The sequence below is a fragment of the Oryzias latipes genome, chromosome 4 (genome assembly GCF_002234675.1).
Source record: "Oryzias latipes chromosome 4, ASM223467v1".
NCBI lineage: Eukaryota > Metazoa > Chordata > Actinopteri > Beloniformes > Adrianichthyidae > Oryzias > Oryzias latipes.
In genome coordinates, this window is record NC_019862.2 from 1,249,976 (window position 1) to 1,269,270 (window position 19,295).

Consider the following 19,295-nt stretch of genomic DNA (forward strand, 5'->3'; position numbering starts at 1 on the left):
CGTTCCCCCGCTTATTCACGTATCAATATTCCTGGTTTCACGGTTTAACTCAATTCAAGCAGCTTGTGTGAGACTTTTGAGGGGCTGCGGGGGAGGAGGGGTAGATGAACAGCCGGCCCGTCAGCTTCCCTGCCGGCTGCTAAAGAATATTTCACAGCTGTTTCCACCGCTTCCTGAATCGCTATGACTAAAGTTTGTGTCCCTGCACGGAGAATTGGCATCAGCTGAGTCAAACAGCCGGAAAATATCCTGTTAACTGCTCTGAGTAAAAAACAACACATGTTGAGAAATATTCTAATGTTGATAAATGTTAACGAAGCATCAGAAATGTTTCTGAAGGGTTTTTAATGAGGAAGGAGTGGTGACGGACATTCTTCCACGGTGGGGGTGGGGGGTTCTCCATACTCACGTATTCGTGGGTGACTCTGGTCCTTAACCCCCGGAAATACGGTGGGAATACAGTATAGTTTATTTTCTTGAAGTTGTTAGTAGTTCTTCAAATTTAACATATATTTTTAAAATGTACATTTTTCAATATTTCTTGAAATTTATTAATGTGTACTTTGGAGTTTTTCGTTCACTTAAACCCTTTTGATCCCACAGACGTGGATTAGTGCACCTCATGCTACAACTAGTGCTATTCTGCCGCACTGTACGCAAATAAAATGCTTAGATCCAAATACTAATCATGTGATCAGATCTGGAGATTCCTACTTTAGAAAAAGCAAAAGGAAAGCCACTGGATTCAGTCAATAATGTCTGATAAGTACTGTAAAACCAAGAACAGCAACATGTATCTAAAGTTCACAAGCACCACATTTATAACAGGCTATCTAACTGCAGGCAGGTGTCATATTTTAGGTACCGTATTTTCCGGACTATAAGTCGCACCGGAGTATAAGTCGCACCAGCCCAAAAATGCATTATAAAGTAGAAAAAAACACAGAGTCGCACTGGATTATAAGTCGCATTTTAACTTTCACAACCTTATATGACACAATCATAGCAGACTGTTTATCTAATAATTTCACAGTAATTCTTTCTCAAACTTATTTATTTATTCCTTTCATGAAGCATTATTGGCCAACTAATACTCTGTTTTCATCCTGTATTTGTAGAAACAGTTGTTATTTTTATTGCATTTCTGAATCTATGGAGTCATTGGAAAATAGAATATTATGTTTTTAGCCTTACAGATCTTACTGTAAAAAAAAGTTTGCTGATTCTCTGAGTCACTTAACATCCTCTTAACACTTAACATACCTCAAACATCAAATTGACCCAGAAACATCATCTCTGTTCCTCACAAATGAACATAACAGGAGGGTTAGAAATATTTTAATTCAATTTATTTCTAATATAAGTCGCTGCGGAGTATAAGTCGCACCCCTTGCCAAACTATGAAAAAAAGTGCGACTTATAGTCCGGAAAATACGGTAATAAAGTCTCACCTGAACATATTTGCCAATAATCTTCATAATTTCAAGGTTGAACTGTTTGACAGGAGCTGCTGACAGGTCAATATGACTCAGAAGGCTGTAGATGATCTGCAGTAATGACTGTTGCATGCTGGGAAGGCCTTTTTCCAGTAGCTGAGGGCGACAAAGACAATAATTCTTAACGTTCAATATTGAACTCTCTGTAAGTCATACAGAACAGCCTGACTTTGGTGGGTCTTACCTCTGCCAGGTAAGTGACCAGGTTGAGAATTTTCTCAGCAAAGGCATCATTGAGGTACCGGCAGACCACGTTGATCCAGTTGGTGCAGTCGCGGGAGTAGCTGTGCGTGCTGTACAGGCTCATCATGTGGGCCAGGTTGGACAGCGTGGCGGATTTCTCATCTGCACAGACCTTGGCTATTTTATCAGCAGTCTCTTTGCAGAAAGGAGTCGGGCTGTCAAAGTGCTGGATGAGATGTGGCAGGAGGCACAGGATGTTCAACGGGAAACCTGCAGACATGTCACACATTCAGAAGCAACCCTTAAGGGTAAATATGAGAAAATATATCCTTTATTTCCAGGAGAGCACATCAGCAAAACCTGCCTGCCACTTGTGTGGGGTCTATGAGCATCTGTCTGGACACTGTGATGAGCTTGCTGAGCAGGTGGATGGTGAGCTCTTGCGTTGACGCAGAAGTGAAACCTTTGACGAAAAGCTGAAGCAGGCCAGGAAAGTTGTACCACTTCAGCTTCTCTTGGACCGTCTCCAGACACTCCCTGCTGTCGGGGCGGTCCAGAGGCATCTGCCCCAGCAGCTTGTTCAGAAGCCGCAGGGCCAGCAGGTACTCAAACTCATAGTCTGATTCCAGCAGAGACGTGGCAATCCAGAAGACAGTTGCCATCAGATTTGAGGGGTCTACGGGGGGAGCAGCGTCCCGTACTGGACTAGCTCCACCTCCTAGAGATGATAGGCTCCTTGTACGTGCCAGATTTCCAAGGCTGCTGCCGACTCGCTCCGCTATGTCCAGGGTGTTGCTCCTGCGCCTGTCGGCTTTGCGCTCACTCATCAGGCTGGTCCGCAGAGAGTTGCTGCGAGTGTGCACGGCGTGGGGCAGCCCACTGCTGTTGAGGTTGAGCTGGCCTGTGCTCTTTCTGTTCACAGCAAACTTGGCCCCCAGCAGGTGCTCCTGAGCGGAGCTCCTGTGAATAACACCAAACATGAGGTCAAGATGGACAAACGAAAGAACCAAACAAACAGGAGGTGTCAGGACTTACTGCGTTAGGGCAGAGAGGAAGTCGTAGTTCTTGACACTTTCAGCTAATGTGTCAATGCCTGACTCTAAAGTCAGAAGCAACTCAATGACGAAGCCCTACAGAGAAGGAAAGAAAGAAAAAAATTCATAACTGAAGTCATAACGTCAATTTTAGGAAGCAGTAGTTAAGTTTAAGAATGTTAAGAAGCTTGATGATCTGACCAGATGATGCAAACCCTTCTATGCCAATATCAGGCAGATCTCAAGGGTCAAGAGCGTGACCAACCACGATTTCTGTGTGTGATGTGCAATAATGATTACTGAAACCTTAATGATCGATAAAATATCAATTTTCTCTACTTGATCTGCAATGTGCAGCAATGATTACTGGTTTAATGTTCTAATAATAATCAAGGATTATTACATAAAAATTACCTGAAGTGTGACTCAATGTTTACTGAAAAATGTGAGAATTCCTTCTGAGGATAATCAATAAGCATTCCATTTTGTTACTTGATACCTTGATCTGCAATATGTAGTAATGATATCTGCATGTGAAGATGTATGTTGATGATAATCAATTATCATTACACACCTATTACATGGTGTGTGATTCATGTTATTGTTTACTGAAATCATGAAAGAATATTTTCTGAGGATAATCAATCATCAATAAGCACTTGATCTGATCAGAACCTGATGGTGAAAACCATCAAATGAAAGAACTCAGTAGGGGTGAGATTATATAAATTTGCTTCTTCCCACTCCTTTTTCAGCAATAAATCAAGCTCTACATGACTTTAGTTATTGATCACTATATGTAATGCAGTGTTTCTCAACCTTTTCTGAGCCACGGCACACTTTAACCTTAAAAAAAATCCCGCGGCACACCAGCATCCAAAAATTAAAAAAAAGAAGGATAAACTCATAGTCTGTATTGATCTACAGCCCCTCCACAATCTCACATGCATTTTTGAGATAATTGTTGCAGAAAAAGCTGGAAACTGCAGCTGTTTTTTTTAAAAGATTCAATAAAAGTTAAGTTAGAAGATTTAAAAATAGTTTGATGTGTGTTCGTTGGTTTCAAGACGTCTAACGACAGATCTCCTTGTGCCCTGTCACTCTCACAACCCAATGCATCATGGGAGATGTAGTGCATAAAACGGCCGGAGATCGGTTTTCGGAGCTTCATTGTTTTGTTCACTTGTTCCACGGTCTGATACCAGATTCTGTGGAAAGCTACAGCGCAAAAGACGAGCTTTAGCTGGTATTTTTGTTAGAACTGAGCGACTTTACGAGTTAAATCGGGACAAGGAAGTGAAGACTTTAAGCACTTCTGATTGGTCAGACTGATGACATGTGATTAAGCCCCCCAAGAATGATTGGTGGAGACAGTCAAAGGGACGGGACTTTTCCCAAATACAGGCGAAGGTGCAGCTGAATCGCGGTACGGTCATTCTTATCAAAATGTCTTTAATAAAATAAAATAAACGCAAAGAAAAAGTATTTTACGATCTTTTATATTCCTAACTCCTCAGTGTTTTATCAGGGCCTGTTTGGATGAACAGAGAGCTGAAATCCTGGAGATGGGAAATGTTTTTAGATCAGTGAATGAGGGCAATTTTCCACGGCACACTTGACCATCTCCCACGGCACACTAGTGTGCCGTGGCACACTGGTTGAAAAACACTGATTTAATGAATCAAATGTTTTTAAGTTTGTCTTTTTCTTGTTTCTTTCTACAATTAATGATTGAAATAAACCAAGAAATGAAATCCAGTCAAAGCAATAGTCCACATGACCACAGTGCTCAACACAGCCACAGGTCCACTTATTGCTGAGGCTTCTACTTGTTAAAAGCATGAGCTCTTTGATGACCAGCCTGTCCTGTGATCATCAGCCCACCAACTCAAAGGTCAAATGAGCCGTTTAGCTAAACTGGACCTCCCACAAGTGCTTGTCTGACAATCTAAATATCCATACTTTCCAACCATACAAAACATGCTACATGCTGCAAACACGGTAACAAACACACACTTCTATCACCACAGACTGTGCTTTTAAAGATCTGACCTGAGCATCTTCTCCTGGGTCCCCAACAGTCTCAACCAGCCGAGACAGAATGTCCGACAGTGTGGCTGAGGTCAGAGGTTGCTTTAGTGCCCTAAAAATTTGGAATGAGCGACCAGCATAGTGGCGAGAGGAGCAAGACAGAGCTGTTCTCAGGGCCACTTCACTCAGCAGAGAGTCCAGCTGGAAACCTGAGGGATCACACACCAACGTTAAGACGTTTGAGCCTGCACAGCCAATGACACCTGTGAGCAAAGCAAAGAGGCTCCAGACCTGTTTGGGAAATCTGGAAGACGGCCACCACACGCCTGACAAAACTGCTCAGGTGGTCCGCACTCTTTATGCCTGGGTTCTTGGGCGATACGTCTTCGTGATTCCAGAGTGGACCCTGCTTTCTTCAAAGACAGAGCACATGAGAAGAGGTGAGAACCACTTTTACCGGTTGGTTTTTAACTCATCACACCAAACAAAGTGGCCAACCAGCACCAGTCCAAAACCAAACCCATGCAGAGTTCAAATACCCTTTCTGCCCTTTCTACAGGATGCATGAAAACAGATTGGTGCACAGTCAGTTCATTACATGACATAGTAACAGAGATCTGTGGGACACCTGGCAGACTAAACGTAGTAGTAAAAAGATTTAGTTAGTACGTCTGATAAAGTACGCCTTTTCTCCATAACAAACAAAAACTCCTCACCTTGACGTAATAAACTCGATAAGAGCTTTGGCCTTCTCCTCCTGCTCTCCAGCCACATCACCATCACCGAGGAGGGTCGGGGAGAGGCTGGACAGAGCGCCACCCCCCCCACCAAGACTGATGCTGGAGGACGTGGAGCTGGAGCTGAGGCCAGAGTCCGTCATTGGCGATGGCTGGAAATCCGTCAGGATCTCCCGAGTCCCTGTGGAAACTGGTGCCGCACACATGATTCACATCAGTTGCACAGCCATGGACTGTGAACACTACAGGTTTCACTCTAGTATTAATGTTTGAAGAGCATCAGAACTGTCTGCCACAAAAGTTCCAAAAAAGATTTCAAAAAAGAAAAAGTAGTTCTAGTTTTAAAGGATGCAAGCTTTTCTCTTTGCCAAATTCAAAACAAAATGAAGGAAAGATGAGTTTCAATTCGTGGAGTCAAGATATGGAACAGTCAAAAACAATCAAATACATCAAATCACCTTCAAAAAGCGTATACAAGAATGCACCATGTGGCTGGACTCCAGGTATGACTTAGAAACTCAGGAAAAAGACACAAACTCCCCACGGCCAGGGTCATTCTAAACAAATACCATGATCCAAACAACAAACAGACCGTAAGACTAGATTACCAAAAATGTATTTTTACAGTCATTTTTTTTGCTTTTTTAATCTTTTTCATAACTTGAAGAAATATTTCTCATTCTGTTCCTGTTCATTGTAAAATAACTTGTGGAAATGAAAAGAAATAAAGAAACTGAACTGAAATTGAAACGGTCCAATCAAAGCTCTTCTACTTAAGCGAGCTTTGGTGTGTGTGTGTGTGTTAGTCAATCAGTTAGACTTTATTCTGTGTACAGGATTTCAGTCAGGTTTCTACTGATTGTTGGTGTAAAATCTGCTGCAGGGGGTTCAACTGCAGCCCCTAAACATATTCACCCCTTTAACCATAACATTTCTTCTTCCACTTTCGGCTTCTCCCATCAGGGGTCGCCACAGCGAACGAGTCGCATGGTAAATTTGGCAATGTTTTACGCCGGATGCCCTTCCTGACGCAACCTTCTCAAACCGGGCTTGGAACCGGCAGAGGTAGAGAAGGGAACAGGGAGCAGCCCGGAGTCGAACCCGGGTTTCACGGACGGAAGGCGCCGCAAACCAGCACGAGCTAAACTGGCTCCCCGCCTTTAACCATAACATTTCAGCCCCAAAATCGATGACTTATTTCAGGATTTTAAGGCAGCTCCTTCAGGCTTTTCACCTTTTTCTTGGTATTAACTGTCTTTCACAAGACTTCACCTCTTTAGGATGGTAGTTTTGGATTTTTTATCCTCCAGCAGCCATGGTGGAGAGGACTCAGCCTCTGATTGGAGAAACTGCAGGTTTGAATCCTGCTGTGCCTGCTTATGTGTATTTCAGTCTTCTCTGACTTTTGTCTTTAGTTGTAAAAGGTTTTCTAAAGATAAACTGGCTTTTTTCAACAAGCATTTTCCCCAAATGACAAGACTGTCATTATTGTGAGAACACTTGCTACCACCCAGTGACCAACTCTGAAACTACAGCACTAACATCTGGAGGATGCTCGTCTTTCCTCCACTTGTCCACGCAGAGAGCTGAAAGCAGAAAGTACCTGTGAGCTTTAACTCTCGAGGTGCTGGCTTCACAGTCAGGACCTTTGGATCATTGCAGTCTCTGTTGCCTAACAGCACCATAGCAACAGACTGCATGCTGTTGCTTGCTGCCTGGACAACCAGCAGGTGAAGAAGCAGGCGTTTGCAGTGCTTGTAGACCTCTGGGTGATGGTGATCAAACCCTGAAAAAATGAGAGTTGATATTTGATCAGAAAACAAGCCTGTGCACTATATAAATGACTAATTAATTCAGGCAAGTACTGTAAAGACCGCTTACCTATAAATACAGCATGCAACAGAAGGTGCAGGTAGGCACTCCACTCTACTTTGACCCCATGGTCCACTATGAGGTCCGTCAGCAGGATGACTGCAATGTTACACCTGCAAACAGTTTGTATGTTTAACAGCACAGCTCACAACCAAGAAAACAGGGAACAGACATTCAGCGTACCTGTGCAGTGGCACAGCAGGAGTGTTTGCCTCTGGCAAATAGTCCACCAGTGGAGACCAGCAGCCACCTGAAGGCGGGAAGGGGAGAGCCTCTGGCTGGTTGTGCTCCATCACTTTCAACCGCCAATTTGCATAAAGTGGCATCGAGTCGCCTAAAAAATAAAAGACGGAATTTAGCAGAGATGCTAAGTAAGTGTTTGCCGTAGAGTCAGGAAGAGTTTGGGCTTACTTTTCTCGTCTTCATAGGAGCCCCCAGAGCTGCTGCTGTAACGAGACTCCAAACGGTGATGCTGGCGGTTGGGGTTACTGTTCAGACCACTGTAGATGTCTAGGTGAGTGTAACTGTGGAGCGAACGAGTTTGATTTATAATTACCACACACCCTAAAACGAAACACCTTTAAATCTAGAGTTTCACTTTGTTAAAGGCCCACTCTGATGAAAAGGGTGTTTAACATGTTCTTTTGGCATTTTCTGGTGATGGAAGACATATATAAAGAAAATTAAGCTTTCAGCTGCATTTCTGAATGTTTCCTTACTCAAATCACTGTGAATCAGGAGCCGACATAAAGATGCTGTTAGAAAAAGAGCTCATTTGTCATATAGAAAATATGCTCTGCTACGGCACGGGGAGTGTGTGAGGGGGGGTTATTCCACGTCAACAGTCCCGTCTACAACTCGGGGATGAATTTCTAATGCTGCCGCTCAGCAGAATCTACGTCCTAGATAACAACACAGGTTTTTTTTATCTTAATGAATCGACCACAGTGAAGACTTTTACAATAGATCAGAAGATGATCAGAGTTGGACTTTTTAAGTAGGGAAAAAGTCATTTTCAACAATATTAGATTCTAAAAGACAGATTTGACTCATTTCAGCATGACGATTTATTAGATGAGACATGTGGTCATGTTTGGTTCCATTTGTTGTTGTTTTAAAAATAATCTGTTTTAATTTGAAGAAAGATTTCAAAAGTTGTAGTAAAATATCTCTATAAAAGTCTGTTTAATGGCAAGAAGAGCTTTTAGTTCCATTGATGCCAATTATTGTTATTTATGAAAAAATATGAACACAGTGATGACTGCTGCTGTTCATTTCATTTTCTACGATCATAAGAAGAAGAAAAAGAAAAGAGTCCGGTTGAACCTTTCTTCCATGTTGGGGTCTTTCAGCTTGCCGTCATGCTGCCCTTCATTTCCTGGAACCATGGTATTGCTGCTGGATGTTGTTCCTGTGAGAACATGCACAGAATCTAAGGTATTGTTGCTGGGAACACGCATGTTTCTGCACAGCACCAGTAAGTTCTGCGAACCTGAGGTGACGGAGGGAATCTTGTAACTGGAAGTGATGCGGTAATAAGGAGGGTTGTCCATGTGTGTGATGGCTGAGCTGACAGGATCGGTCATCTCCAGCTCACACATCAACTCCTCCAACAGCTGCATAGTCTTATCTCTGCCCAGGTAAACCACCACACGTTTCACCTGGAAACACAGGCAGTGAATGAGGAGGGCATCCCAGGGCACAGGGCAGGGGCGGGGGGCATGGGGTGGCAGTCACTTACATAGGGCAAAAGGCTGGGGTCACTGCTGACTCCACACATGCTGATGAGAAACTGCAGAATGATTCGGAGGTTCTTTGGCCAGCTGTCTGCTAAAGTAGTCCAAACGTTCTCGATTTCCGACCAGGCAAACTCATCTCCGTACTATGATAACAAAACAAATATTCTGAGATCAGTCAGTCACAATAAAGTGAAGATTGAAAAATAACCAGCAATAGGTCCAATCCACAAAGCGGTCATCTGGATTTATTACAATTACAGATGTTTTCTTAGACAAACATTTTCATAGTTTTTTCTCGTTTAAACTCTCAAAGTTCAAACTTTGTAGAAAAATTAGTCCAGTATTGAAACTAGGAGTCCACCGATTATCAGTCAAGGATGATAATTGGACCAATATTTGGTATTTTGACGTATATCGGGATCAGTATTTTTTCAATCCGACGGGCCGATACTGAACTGGTTATTTTGGCTCCATTTTTTCATCTATGAGAAATACTTTCTTTGAAAAAAGGGAACCTTTTCTGACATTTTACTCTGAAGATTTCTTAGCTTTGGTGTCAGTAAAGCTTGTTTGATTAGTTTATACTTAAAATCCAACATTAATCTGGAATTTTACAGTGATAATTACATTGCTGATGTGTGTTTACTATACTGTATTTGGAAAGATCGTGAATCTGCGTTTTTGGACATTACAAATATTCACACTGAATTTTTTGGGAACAGATTGATAATATTTGGCTCTTTGGACAGTCGTTACAGCCATATTAGAATGAAACCAAAAATCTGCTCATGATCAACTATTTATCTGGATGTGTAGGAGGTCTACATCCAATCAGGACGCACAACACAATAAGCTGTTTAAAAAAAAAAAAAGCTAGCAAATTTACATTAAAATCATCTGTGAAACAGCAAAATTAGGTTGTGGCAAAGGATAATAATAACTGTAGCGCTGTCATGCAATCGATAAAAAAATATTTAAAAAAACGGGTTCGTCTGTAACTATTAACCGTGATTAAGATGAATGTGTGAGTTGTTTGTCTTCTGGATGCGCTTACCTTTGCGGTCATAAACATAAGATTGTTCAGCACCATGGTGGTTGCACGAGGAGACCCCCAGCCCTCTCCTCGGAGCCACCGGCGACTGTTGACCATCACAACGTCCTGCTCCTCCTCCTCCTCCTCTGCACTGCTGACTTCCTCAGCCCGCCGTGCCGGTTTTAAGTCAACCAGCTCCACATTGTTCATCCACGGTAGGAGATAGTGTAACATCACCTGTCGACCCCCGGGATGTGCCGTCTGGATCCGCTGGCTCACCTCTGAAGCAAAAGCAGGGTTTTACACTTTTTTTAAAAAGATTACAACAACAGCGCAGAACAATGCTGTCTGGCTGAGTGGTAGAAACTCAACAGACAGTTGGACGCATGCAGAGCCATGCGTCTCAGCACACCTGAGAAGATGGGCAGAGTGAGCTCTGGGTAAGTCCTTGCAAGCTCCTCAGACAGCTGGTAGTACGACACAGAGTAGAGGTGAGGCAAAGGCGATGGTGGCGTCAGGATGCTGTCCATCCGCTGGATCTCCAGTTTGTGGGCATAACGGAAGAGCTTTGGCTCCAGGATCTGTCAAGTTTGACACATTTTCAGTGAGCCAAGGCCAGGCAGCCTTTCCCAGTGTGCAGATGGCATTTGCACTGACCTGCAGCAGCTGCATGGCCACCTCATAGATTTCTCTGGAAGAATCTGCTGCCTTAAAAAGAATCAGGTTCAGCAGCACCACAGTGTCAAACTGGTAATCCCTGAAAGAAAAGCGACATGCTGTTCAAATATCGCGCTTTACAGGTGGATGACCTACAAAGAAAACAGTCAAGCGGAAAAGCGAAGCACCTGTTGTGAAAGACGTGAGCGATTGCTCTGAAGCAGCCGGCGGCGACGCGGCGTGAGCCGGTGTAACAACGGTCCACAGCCCAGAACATCAGGTTGCTCTGGTCTGGATTCAGCTCCAGCAGCAGCATCACAGCCTCACAACCAAGCTGATGGACCTGAGAGGATTACAAAAAAGGACATCAAGTGCTGTCAGATCCACCGTTTCCCAGGTTTTTGCAAGCGAGGAGAGAGCCACATAAAAAAAAACACCAGCCTTCTTGTCCTGTGAATCCAGAATGTTATCCAGCCACTTGTAGAGGTAGCCATCAGAGGAGAGGCCAACATTGTCAGCTACAGGCCCACAACACAACACAGCAGACATGGCCTGGAAAATCAACAGCACTTTGTCAGAATGACAGGTTTCACATTAAAAAAAGCCGCTGGTAGTGTTTTTACCTTTAGTGCACAGTACTGATGGCGGTTTATCTGCATATTTCTGTCACTATAGCGATCAAGCGGAGTGAACATGATGCTGAAGGGCCCAGCCCAGTGACTAAACAGCATGAAGAGACTGTGTCGCAGTGACTGCTGAGGGAAGATGCTCTTCCTGTTCTTTACTAAAAATAGGCAGAAACAGTAAAAAAAAAAACATTCATTTCTCTACCTAAACTTGGGTGAGCTAGCAAGGGATATTAAAAGACAGGTCATACCTGAAACATTCTGAATAATATTGGCCACGAGTGCACTGAAGTGACAGCGGATGTCCTTCAGCATGTCCGAGTCCTTGTCATTCTCGGCTTCCAGCAACTGCCTGGTCAGATCAACGTACTCCAGCAACACACTGTTCAGAGAGCTGTTCTCTAAACCTCCACTGACTCTGCCAGCACATGGTGTAAGACTTTATAACTATGCACTATTTAATGAATGTTTTCAAATGACGTTAACAGACTACATACGTATGGCTGATGACACCAGCATCAGCAAGAAGCTCAAATATCCGGACCAGCTGGACTCTGAGGATGTCTCGACGCCTGCGCCGCTTCATGTTCTGACCGGAAGACATTTGTCTCATCAGGTTGAAGTCATTTTCTGTTTGTTTCTGTCAGTTATCTGTAGATTGTACTTACTTCAGGCCTTCTTTCCAGAGCTTCCTTTATGATAGGATTCAACTCCTCAATTAGCTCTCTGAAGAACAGAAAAGAGAAAACCGATCATTTTTAAAAGGTGTTTAGGCAAAGAGTGAGATACAAAGGATGGTCTAGAGAAGTGTTTTTCCACCTTTTTTGAGCCTAGATACACTTTTTCCAAGACAAAAATCCAGCAGCAAACCAGCAACCAGAAATAAAAACAAAAAAACTCTGTAGTCTGTATTGATCTACAGTCTCTCCATGATAACTTTAACAAAGATGTTTTCTTTCTTTTTGGAGATTAAATTCTTTTTTAGTTTAGTGTGTCTGGTGGACCATTCATCTTAATGCTGGGTCTTTCATTTTGTTATTACTTATATTTAAACTTAAGCTGCTCAAAAGTGAATAAAGCCTGAAATAAAATTAGTCCTTGAATGCAGACATTATTAGAAAGCAGTTGTTTCTTTTCTAGCGATGATTTGGACCAAGAATCTCTGACTTGAATTCATTTGTTCTCCAACAAAAACCTTGAAGGAGAAATAAACTGTTTTCCTGATTTCATCATAAGATTTTAGAACAAACGTTTGTGTTTGTTGAGCTTCATGACGGTTAAAAGCAGCGCAGTAAGACACGCCGTCACATTAGCCCAATGCATCATGGGAGTTGTAGTGGAGAGCAGTGGTGCTGATGCCGGACAGACTCACGTCTCTGAGCTTCATTAGTTTATTCACTGTTTACACTCTGACACCGGATCCCAGGGGAAGCTACTAGGGATCCGTACGGATCTCTAGTCCCGGTTCTGCACAGAACCTCCCTCACTCAGTGATTTATTTAAATGAATTGTCTTTTTTTTTTATCTTCATTAAAGTTGCTGTTGGACATTTGTCCAAAAGTGTCTTTACAAACCCCACCCTCCTGATGCGTGTGGGCGGAGTTTTTCTCGCCTCCTTATGAAAGACAGAAAATGCTGAGAGATCCGCTGCATTTATATTGGAGAGGTCCACATAGTCTGCAAACTACTCAGTGTGAAACCTGAGCCAATTGGAATGAACACAGAGCTGATATTCTGCTGATGGTAAATGTTTTTAGATCAGTGAACATTGAGATCATCTTCTCAATGTTCTCACACTGGTCTACAGGAAGAAAGCGTTGAGGGGTTTTTACCTGAAGGCCACAGGGTTGGTCCTGCCAAGCCCCAACACCAGAGACTCTGTTATGTCCATGCTCTCAGAGCGCATCATGGGAACAGTGTGTTTAAAGAGGGATGAGGGGGACGGAGCGCCAACAATCTGCAAACACAAACAATGCAGTCAAAGCACACTTTACATTCAATCCTGCAAACCTTTAACACAACCATGACGCATGTGAAGAGGATCTTTGTCCACCTTTGAATCATAGCTGTAGCCGCTGTCTGGTGTAGACGCCAGCGTCTCAGGTAGGGGGCAACGCACGGAGCCGGACGTGGAAGATGAGGAGGACATGGAAGGGGAGGGTGAGGCACAACTGCAGCACAGAATCAGGTAGTTCCTCCAAAGGCCAACGTAGGAGTCACTGCTGTTTAGACTGTTGACTTTCTTAGCATTGATGGGGCTGCTGCAGGTAGACAGACAACACATAAAAGATTGGCAGGTTGGCAAATAAAAGGAAAACATCCCTGAGCTGAAAGGCCAAATGCTAAGGGCTCAGTGTCTATTTTTAGTTTCAGGGTTCAGGAGTTGACGGTCACTTCAAACTCACAATGTGTGAATGTTGACATCTGAACCTGAAGATGCTCGGAAACTAAATGAAGAAGTAAAGGAAAACTGTAGTGTCTCAAATATAGATGGGTTGCAAATGACATCACAGAAATGACTGTCTGCCTTGCTGGAGGGCAAGTAAACGTTCACAACCACCATCAACACCATCAACAAATCTACACACTCCACCCCAAGTTCATTCCTTTATATTTGAGGTGCAATATTGATCAATACCTGTGGTGCTTATGGTTGGCAAAACAGATAATGAATTCTATAGATTACCCACACCCGTCAGGAAGAAACAACCAAAAACACGTTGATTGAGCTACTAGAAAAATATCTGGCGAGATTAAATCAGACGGACATGACTCAAACGATTCTGGCTAATCTATGAGCTTACTCTGTTCCTGTTATCAAAAGTGAGTTACAATTTGTAGACTTTAGCTTAATATACTCTAGTTTATGTGTTTAAAAAGCTGCTGGTGAAAATACATATCGGGTAATTGGAGTGAATAGCAATACATACAGTGGAGCAAAAAAGTATGCAGTCAGCCACCAACTGTGCAAGTTCTCCCGCTTAAAAAGACGAGAGAGGCCTGTAATTTTCATCACAGGTAAACCACAACTATAAGATCAATCAATTTTCAAATTTTTTCTTTTCTTTTAAAGTAAATTTTACGTTGATTATTTCTATGATGTATTGTGATTTTAATGCATTTTTCTGTTTTGTGAAGCACCTTGAATTGATTTGTGCACGAATTGTGCTATACAAATAAACTTGCCTTGCCTTGCCTTAAGAGACAATATGAGAAAAAAATCCAGAACAACAAATTCTGATTTTTAAAGAATTTATTTGGAAATTACGGAACTTGCACAATTGAAGGCTGACTAAATACTTGTCTGCCCCACTGTACATCCAATGGTAAATACAATACACCATGTTGTCAAAGCATACACAACCAGAGCTGAAAGTGGACAGCACTGCACTGTTGCTGCAGTCATACTAGCTTTCCTCTGTTTTTTATCCACCACTACAATGTCTGGTTGGTTCTCCATTACCATCCTATCAGTCTGGATCTGGAAGTCCCACAGGATCTTTGCCCTCTCATTCTCTACCACCTTCGGAGGTGTGTCCCATTTTGACCTTGGGGTTTCCAGTTCATATCCTGCACACATGTTCCTGTATATTATTCCAGCCACTTGATTGTGGCGCTCCATGTATGCTTTCCCTGCCAGCATCTTACACCCTGCAGTTATGTGCTGGATTGTTTCAGGCGCCTCTTTGCACAGCCTACACCTTGGGTCTTGTCTGGTGTGGTAGATCTACACCTTGGGTCTTGTCTGGTGTGGTAGATCTACACCTTGGATCTTGTCTGGTGTGGTAGATCTACACCTTGGGTCTTGTCTGGTGTGGTAGATCTACACCTTGGGTCTTGTCTGGTGTGGTAGATCTGAGCCTCTATGGCTCTGGTGCTCAGGGCTTGTTCCTGAGCTGCCAGGATGAGTGCTTCAGTGCTGTCCTGTAGGCCAGCCCTCTCTAGCCATTGGTAGGACTTCTTGATATCAGCCACTTCAGTTATGGTCCGGTGGTACATCCCATGCAGGGCTTTGTCCTCCCATGAGGATCTGTCCTCCAGCACTGTATCCTCTGTTCTCCATTGCCTGAGACATTCACTGAGCACACTGTCAGTTGGGGCCTTGAGCTTGATGTACTCATGCATCTTGGATGTTTCATCCTGGATAGTGGCTTCTACGCTCACTAGTCCTCGGCCTCCTTCCTTGCGGCCAGCATACAGTCTCAGGGTGCTGGATTTGGGATGGAACCCTCCATGCATGGTGAGGAGCTTTCGTGTTTTAACATCCGTGGTCTGTATCTCTTCCTTTGGCCATCTTATTATTCCTGCAGGGTATCTGATAACTGGCAGTGCATAGCTGTTTATTGCCCGGGTTTTATTTTTGCCATTGAGCTGGCTTCTCAGGACTTGCCTTACTCGTTGGAGGTATTTAGCTGTTGCAGCTTTCCTTGTTGCCTGCTCCAGGTTGCGATTTGCCTGCGGAATTCCAAGGTACTTGTAACTGTCCTCGATGTCTGCCATTGTTCCTTCTGGGAGTGAGACCCCTCCTGTGTGGACTACCTTGCCTCTCTTTGTCACCATACGGCTACATTTCTGGAGCCCGAATGACATCCCAATGTCAGTACTGTAGATCCTGGTGGTGTGGATCAGGGAGTCAATGTCACGCTCGCTCTTAGCATATAGCTTGATGTCATCCATGTAGAGGAGGTGAATGATGTTGGCCCCATTTCCGAGTCGGTATCCATAGCCAGTCTTGTTGATTATTTGGCTGAGGGGGTTCAGACGTATGTAGAACAGCAGTGGGGACAGAGCATCACCTTGGTATATCCCACATTTGATGGACACTTGTGCAAGTGGCTTCCCATTGGCTTCAAGGGTGGTTTTCCACAGCTTCATTGAGTTTCCTATGAAGGCTCTTGGAGTCCTGTTGATGTTGTACAGCTCCAAGCATTCAGTGATCCATGTGTGTGGCATTGAGTCACAGGCTTTCTTGTAATCAATCCAGGCTGTGCACAGGTTGGTGTGTCGTCACCTGCAGTCTTGAGCGACTGTACTGTCAACGAGGAGTTGGTGTTTGGCTCCTCTGGAGTCTCTACCAATGCCCTTCTGTGTGTTACTCATGAATTGATCCATGTGCCTATTTATCTTGGTTGCAATGATGAGCATGAGCTTCCATGTTGTGGACAGACAGGTCATTGGCCGGTAGTTGGATGGGACTGCACCCTTTGAGGGATCCTTCTGGATCAGGATCGTTCGCCCTTCCGTTAGCCATTCGGGGTGAGTCCCATCTCTTAGCAGCTGGTTCATTTGTGCTGCCAGGCGCTCGTTGAGTGTGGTGAGCTTCTTGTTTTTCTTATTGTTTGTTGGTTTTTGAATTTGGAAAGTTTTTATGTAAAGGACTGTGAGCTACTTTTGTCCAAAATGTGGCTCTACAAATAAAGTTTGATTTGATTTGAAGTTGATTGGTTAGAGCCATTAACACGAATTTCATGTTTCTTTTGAAGTTACACAAGCTGAAAAAATAAACAAACTTGTAAATTGAAGCTTCCTTTTCAGAAGAATGTTTGCAAAGATCAAAATGCTGAGGGGTTTGAAATGTTTTTTTGAGTTCACACAAACTTAGAAATGCACTCCAAAATGGGAAAGACCTACTTTAAATCAACTTGTGGAGACAGCAGCTGCAGACGGGTGAAGGCAAACAGCCAGGCGTAGTTGACAGCAGTGGGGCAATGCTTGGGCAAGTTCTCCTGCCGCAGGTAGCTGGAGAAACTGATGACCCAGGGATCCTGGCCCTGAGTGACGTGGGCAAACACCCAGATGTGTGAAGGGCTCACAACGTCAAACTGATGACTGATGGGGGATGAACTCCACTCTGCTAGCGTCTGAAGATCGATCCCACTGGGACAATACAGCAGGTTCGTCTGCAGGAGAGGTAAGCCACATGATGAGCAGCGCCTCACGTATTTGTGCTTGTAAATATTCTAAAACATACCTGGTCAGCGCCTGTCAGGTGAATGAAGCTCTCCAACACCGATGCACTCAACCTATCCATTACATCAATTGCAAGCTCTTCATCTCCCTGGCAGATTTTGTGAGAAAATATAAGTAATGTTTAAACAAAGCTTAGAAACATTAGAGAACAGCTTGCTGCTCAAACCAATATGCAAACAACAGTCGAAGGAATTACCTTGGGAATTCCCAGTGCAGCGTGCAGCACGCGAACCTCCTTGAGGACATTAACAGCTAGTCTGCGTGTAGCAGGGCGGCAGCTGCAGAGCACAACCAGAGCTAAACCCTCCACCACATGGAGCACTGCAGACGGAGAAGTCCGCTCCAAAGACACTGAACGCCTGTTTTTGGAGCCCTGCTACAAACAAAATGTCATTAAAGTCCAACATTCACGCAGGTTTGTTTCTGATAACACCATCAACACACCAACCTGCGACTCGTGACTCTTGTTGTTGCTCTGTAAGGCCTGCTTCCACTGACTAATGAGCTGCAAGAGCATCTTCACAGCATTGTCCAACAGAGTAGGGTGGACATCTGTAACCTCTCTGACTATAAAGTACGCAAAGCCTGACAGCACGTCCTCACGCCATTCAGGAAAGTCCACCATCAGGGCTTGAAGGGTTGTAAAGGCAAGACCACGAAGCTCCTCATCCATGTGGATTGTGAGTCTAGAGAAGAAACCAAAAGAAAGCAGACATTTTTTAGGATGCATGTCAAAAGCTCCAGTAAATTAGTGATTGAGTGAAGGTTTTAAGAGTCCACATTACTTTGCCAGAAGCTCTATGAGCTCTTGTCTGCTCATGCCATCCGGCAATAGTCTTGGGATGGCAGCTACACATGTTCTGAACAAATCGATCTTTGGCTTCCTCTCACCCCTGCAGCACAATTAATGACAGGTTAGAGGTGCAGATGACCACTGTGTATGAAACCAGCCCGTGTTTGCATACGTGATCATGTCTTCAGGCTCCTTGTTGGACATCTGAACACTGGTCATGCTCATGGAGCGTCCCACTTCCTTGTCCAGGTGACGCAGGATGTGATCTAAGGCCTTTCGAACTTGTGGATAGTATAATGACATACCTGGAAGAACACCAAAGCAGTCATTTCAGTAAATGTTCTCTCTTGGGTTAACATTGTTTGTCCAACAATCAAATGTACCTATGACTTTAGCTTCTTCGTCAGTGAGGGTGGTATTAAGAAAGACTTTTTTGACCCGCAGGGTGTTCCCCGAGGGCATGATGATGCCAGTGGTAGGCATTGGTGGCTCCCCGTCTTTCTGCTGTAGGCTATCGGCAATCACCAAGAAGGCTCTTAAACCGATGTTCATCCTCTGACAGGGTGGAAACAAAATCAATTAAGAAAGAGTGCACAAATGCTCCTCCAAGGATTTTCCTTTTCTATGTTTTACCTCTGGATTGATAGTAAAGGTTTTGTGGGACTTTCCCACACAGAGGAGGTCATAGATAATCTCCTTCATAGCAAAGTCCAGCCTTTCCTGCAAAAATAAACAGGCAACAATTGGTCCACATTAGTGACGACGTGGTGTTTTTTCAAATGTCCTGGTGTGGGAGCAGCTGCAGGCTTACCTGAGCTATGAACTGGATGATCTTGACAAAAATGTTTAAAGGCGTGTCTCTGGGCACCACACTGCGGGAGCCTTTTGGGAAAAGTGCTGAAACGATGCTGAGCAGTCGACTACAGAGAGAAACAAAGACTAAAAAATACGCACCCTAAACGTTGAACCAAGTTTGCGTATAGAACCAAAGAAATCTGTCCAGCTGACCTCTGAGTGACAGTGTTACTCTCACACTTGATCCTGATGATATAGACCCAAAGAAGTCTATAGAGGGACTCCAACGCTACACGGGACATTTTAGGATCCTTATTCTGTCAAAAGCA

The 19,295-nt window shown here is 43.8% G+C and overlaps 1 protein-coding gene across 17 annotated transcripts in view; it reads right to left on the reverse strand.

Annotated features, from left to right (window-relative positions):
• Positions 1-19,295, reverse strand: part of fryl (FRY like transcription coactivator) — a 93,703-nt gene that overhangs the window by 28,067 nt on the left and 46,341 nt on the right. For 16 of the 17 annotated variants that reach the window (XM_023953917.1, XM_023953913.1, XM_023953919.1 and 13 more), the window contains 35 exons: positions 19,180-19,283; positions 18,983-19,091; positions 18,805-18,891; positions 18,555-18,726; positions 18,344-18,476; positions 18,164-18,271; positions 17,827-18,064; positions 17,575-17,754; positions 17,380-17,466; positions 17,040-17,308; positions 13,462-13,669; positions 13,241-13,365; positions 12,077-12,134; positions 11,906-11,997; positions 11,660-11,826; positions 11,406-11,566; positions 11,224-11,334; positions 10,971-11,125; positions 10,783-10,882; positions 10,538-10,706; positions 10,147-10,406; positions 9,095-9,235; positions 8,846-9,014; positions 8,680-8,764; positions 7,765-7,877; positions 7,537-7,687; positions 7,363-7,466; positions 7,085-7,267; positions 5,461-5,671; positions 5,036-5,157; positions 4,766-4,953; positions 2,715-2,809; positions 2,044-2,639; positions 1,681-1,949; positions 1,452-1,592 (listed from right to left, as the gene is read on the reverse strand). In XM_023953917.1, coding sequence (XP_023809685.1) covers positions 1,452-1,592; positions 1,681-1,949; positions 2,044-2,639; positions 2,715-2,809; positions 4,766-4,953; positions 5,036-5,157; positions 5,461-5,671; positions 7,085-7,267; positions 7,363-7,466; positions 7,537-7,687; positions 7,765-7,877; positions 8,680-8,764; positions 8,846-9,014; positions 9,095-9,235; positions 10,147-10,406; positions 10,538-10,706; positions 10,783-10,882; positions 10,971-11,125; positions 11,224-11,334; positions 11,406-11,566; positions 11,660-11,826; positions 11,906-11,997; positions 12,077-12,134; positions 13,241-13,365; positions 13,462-13,669; positions 17,040-17,308; positions 17,380-17,466; positions 17,575-17,754; positions 17,827-18,064; positions 18,164-18,271; positions 18,344-18,476; positions 18,555-18,726; positions 18,805-18,891; positions 18,983-19,091; positions 19,180-19,283 — 5,661 coding nt within the window. The remainder of the gene's footprint in view (positions 1-1,451; positions 1,593-1,680; positions 1,950-2,043; positions 2,640-2,714; positions 2,810-4,765; positions 4,954-5,035; positions 5,158-5,460; positions 5,672-7,084; positions 7,268-7,362; positions 7,467-7,536; positions 7,688-7,764; positions 7,878-8,679; positions 8,765-8,845; positions 9,015-9,094; positions 9,236-10,146; positions 10,407-10,537; positions 10,707-10,782; positions 10,883-10,970; positions 11,126-11,223; positions 11,335-11,405; positions 11,567-11,659; positions 11,827-11,905; positions 11,998-12,076; positions 12,135-13,240; positions 13,366-13,461; positions 13,670-17,039; positions 17,309-17,379; positions 17,467-17,574; positions 17,755-17,826; positions 18,065-18,163; positions 18,272-18,343; positions 18,477-18,554; positions 18,727-18,804; positions 18,892-18,982; positions 19,092-19,179; positions 19,284-19,295) is intronic. The other variant, XM_023953903.1, reaches the window with a different exon arrangement.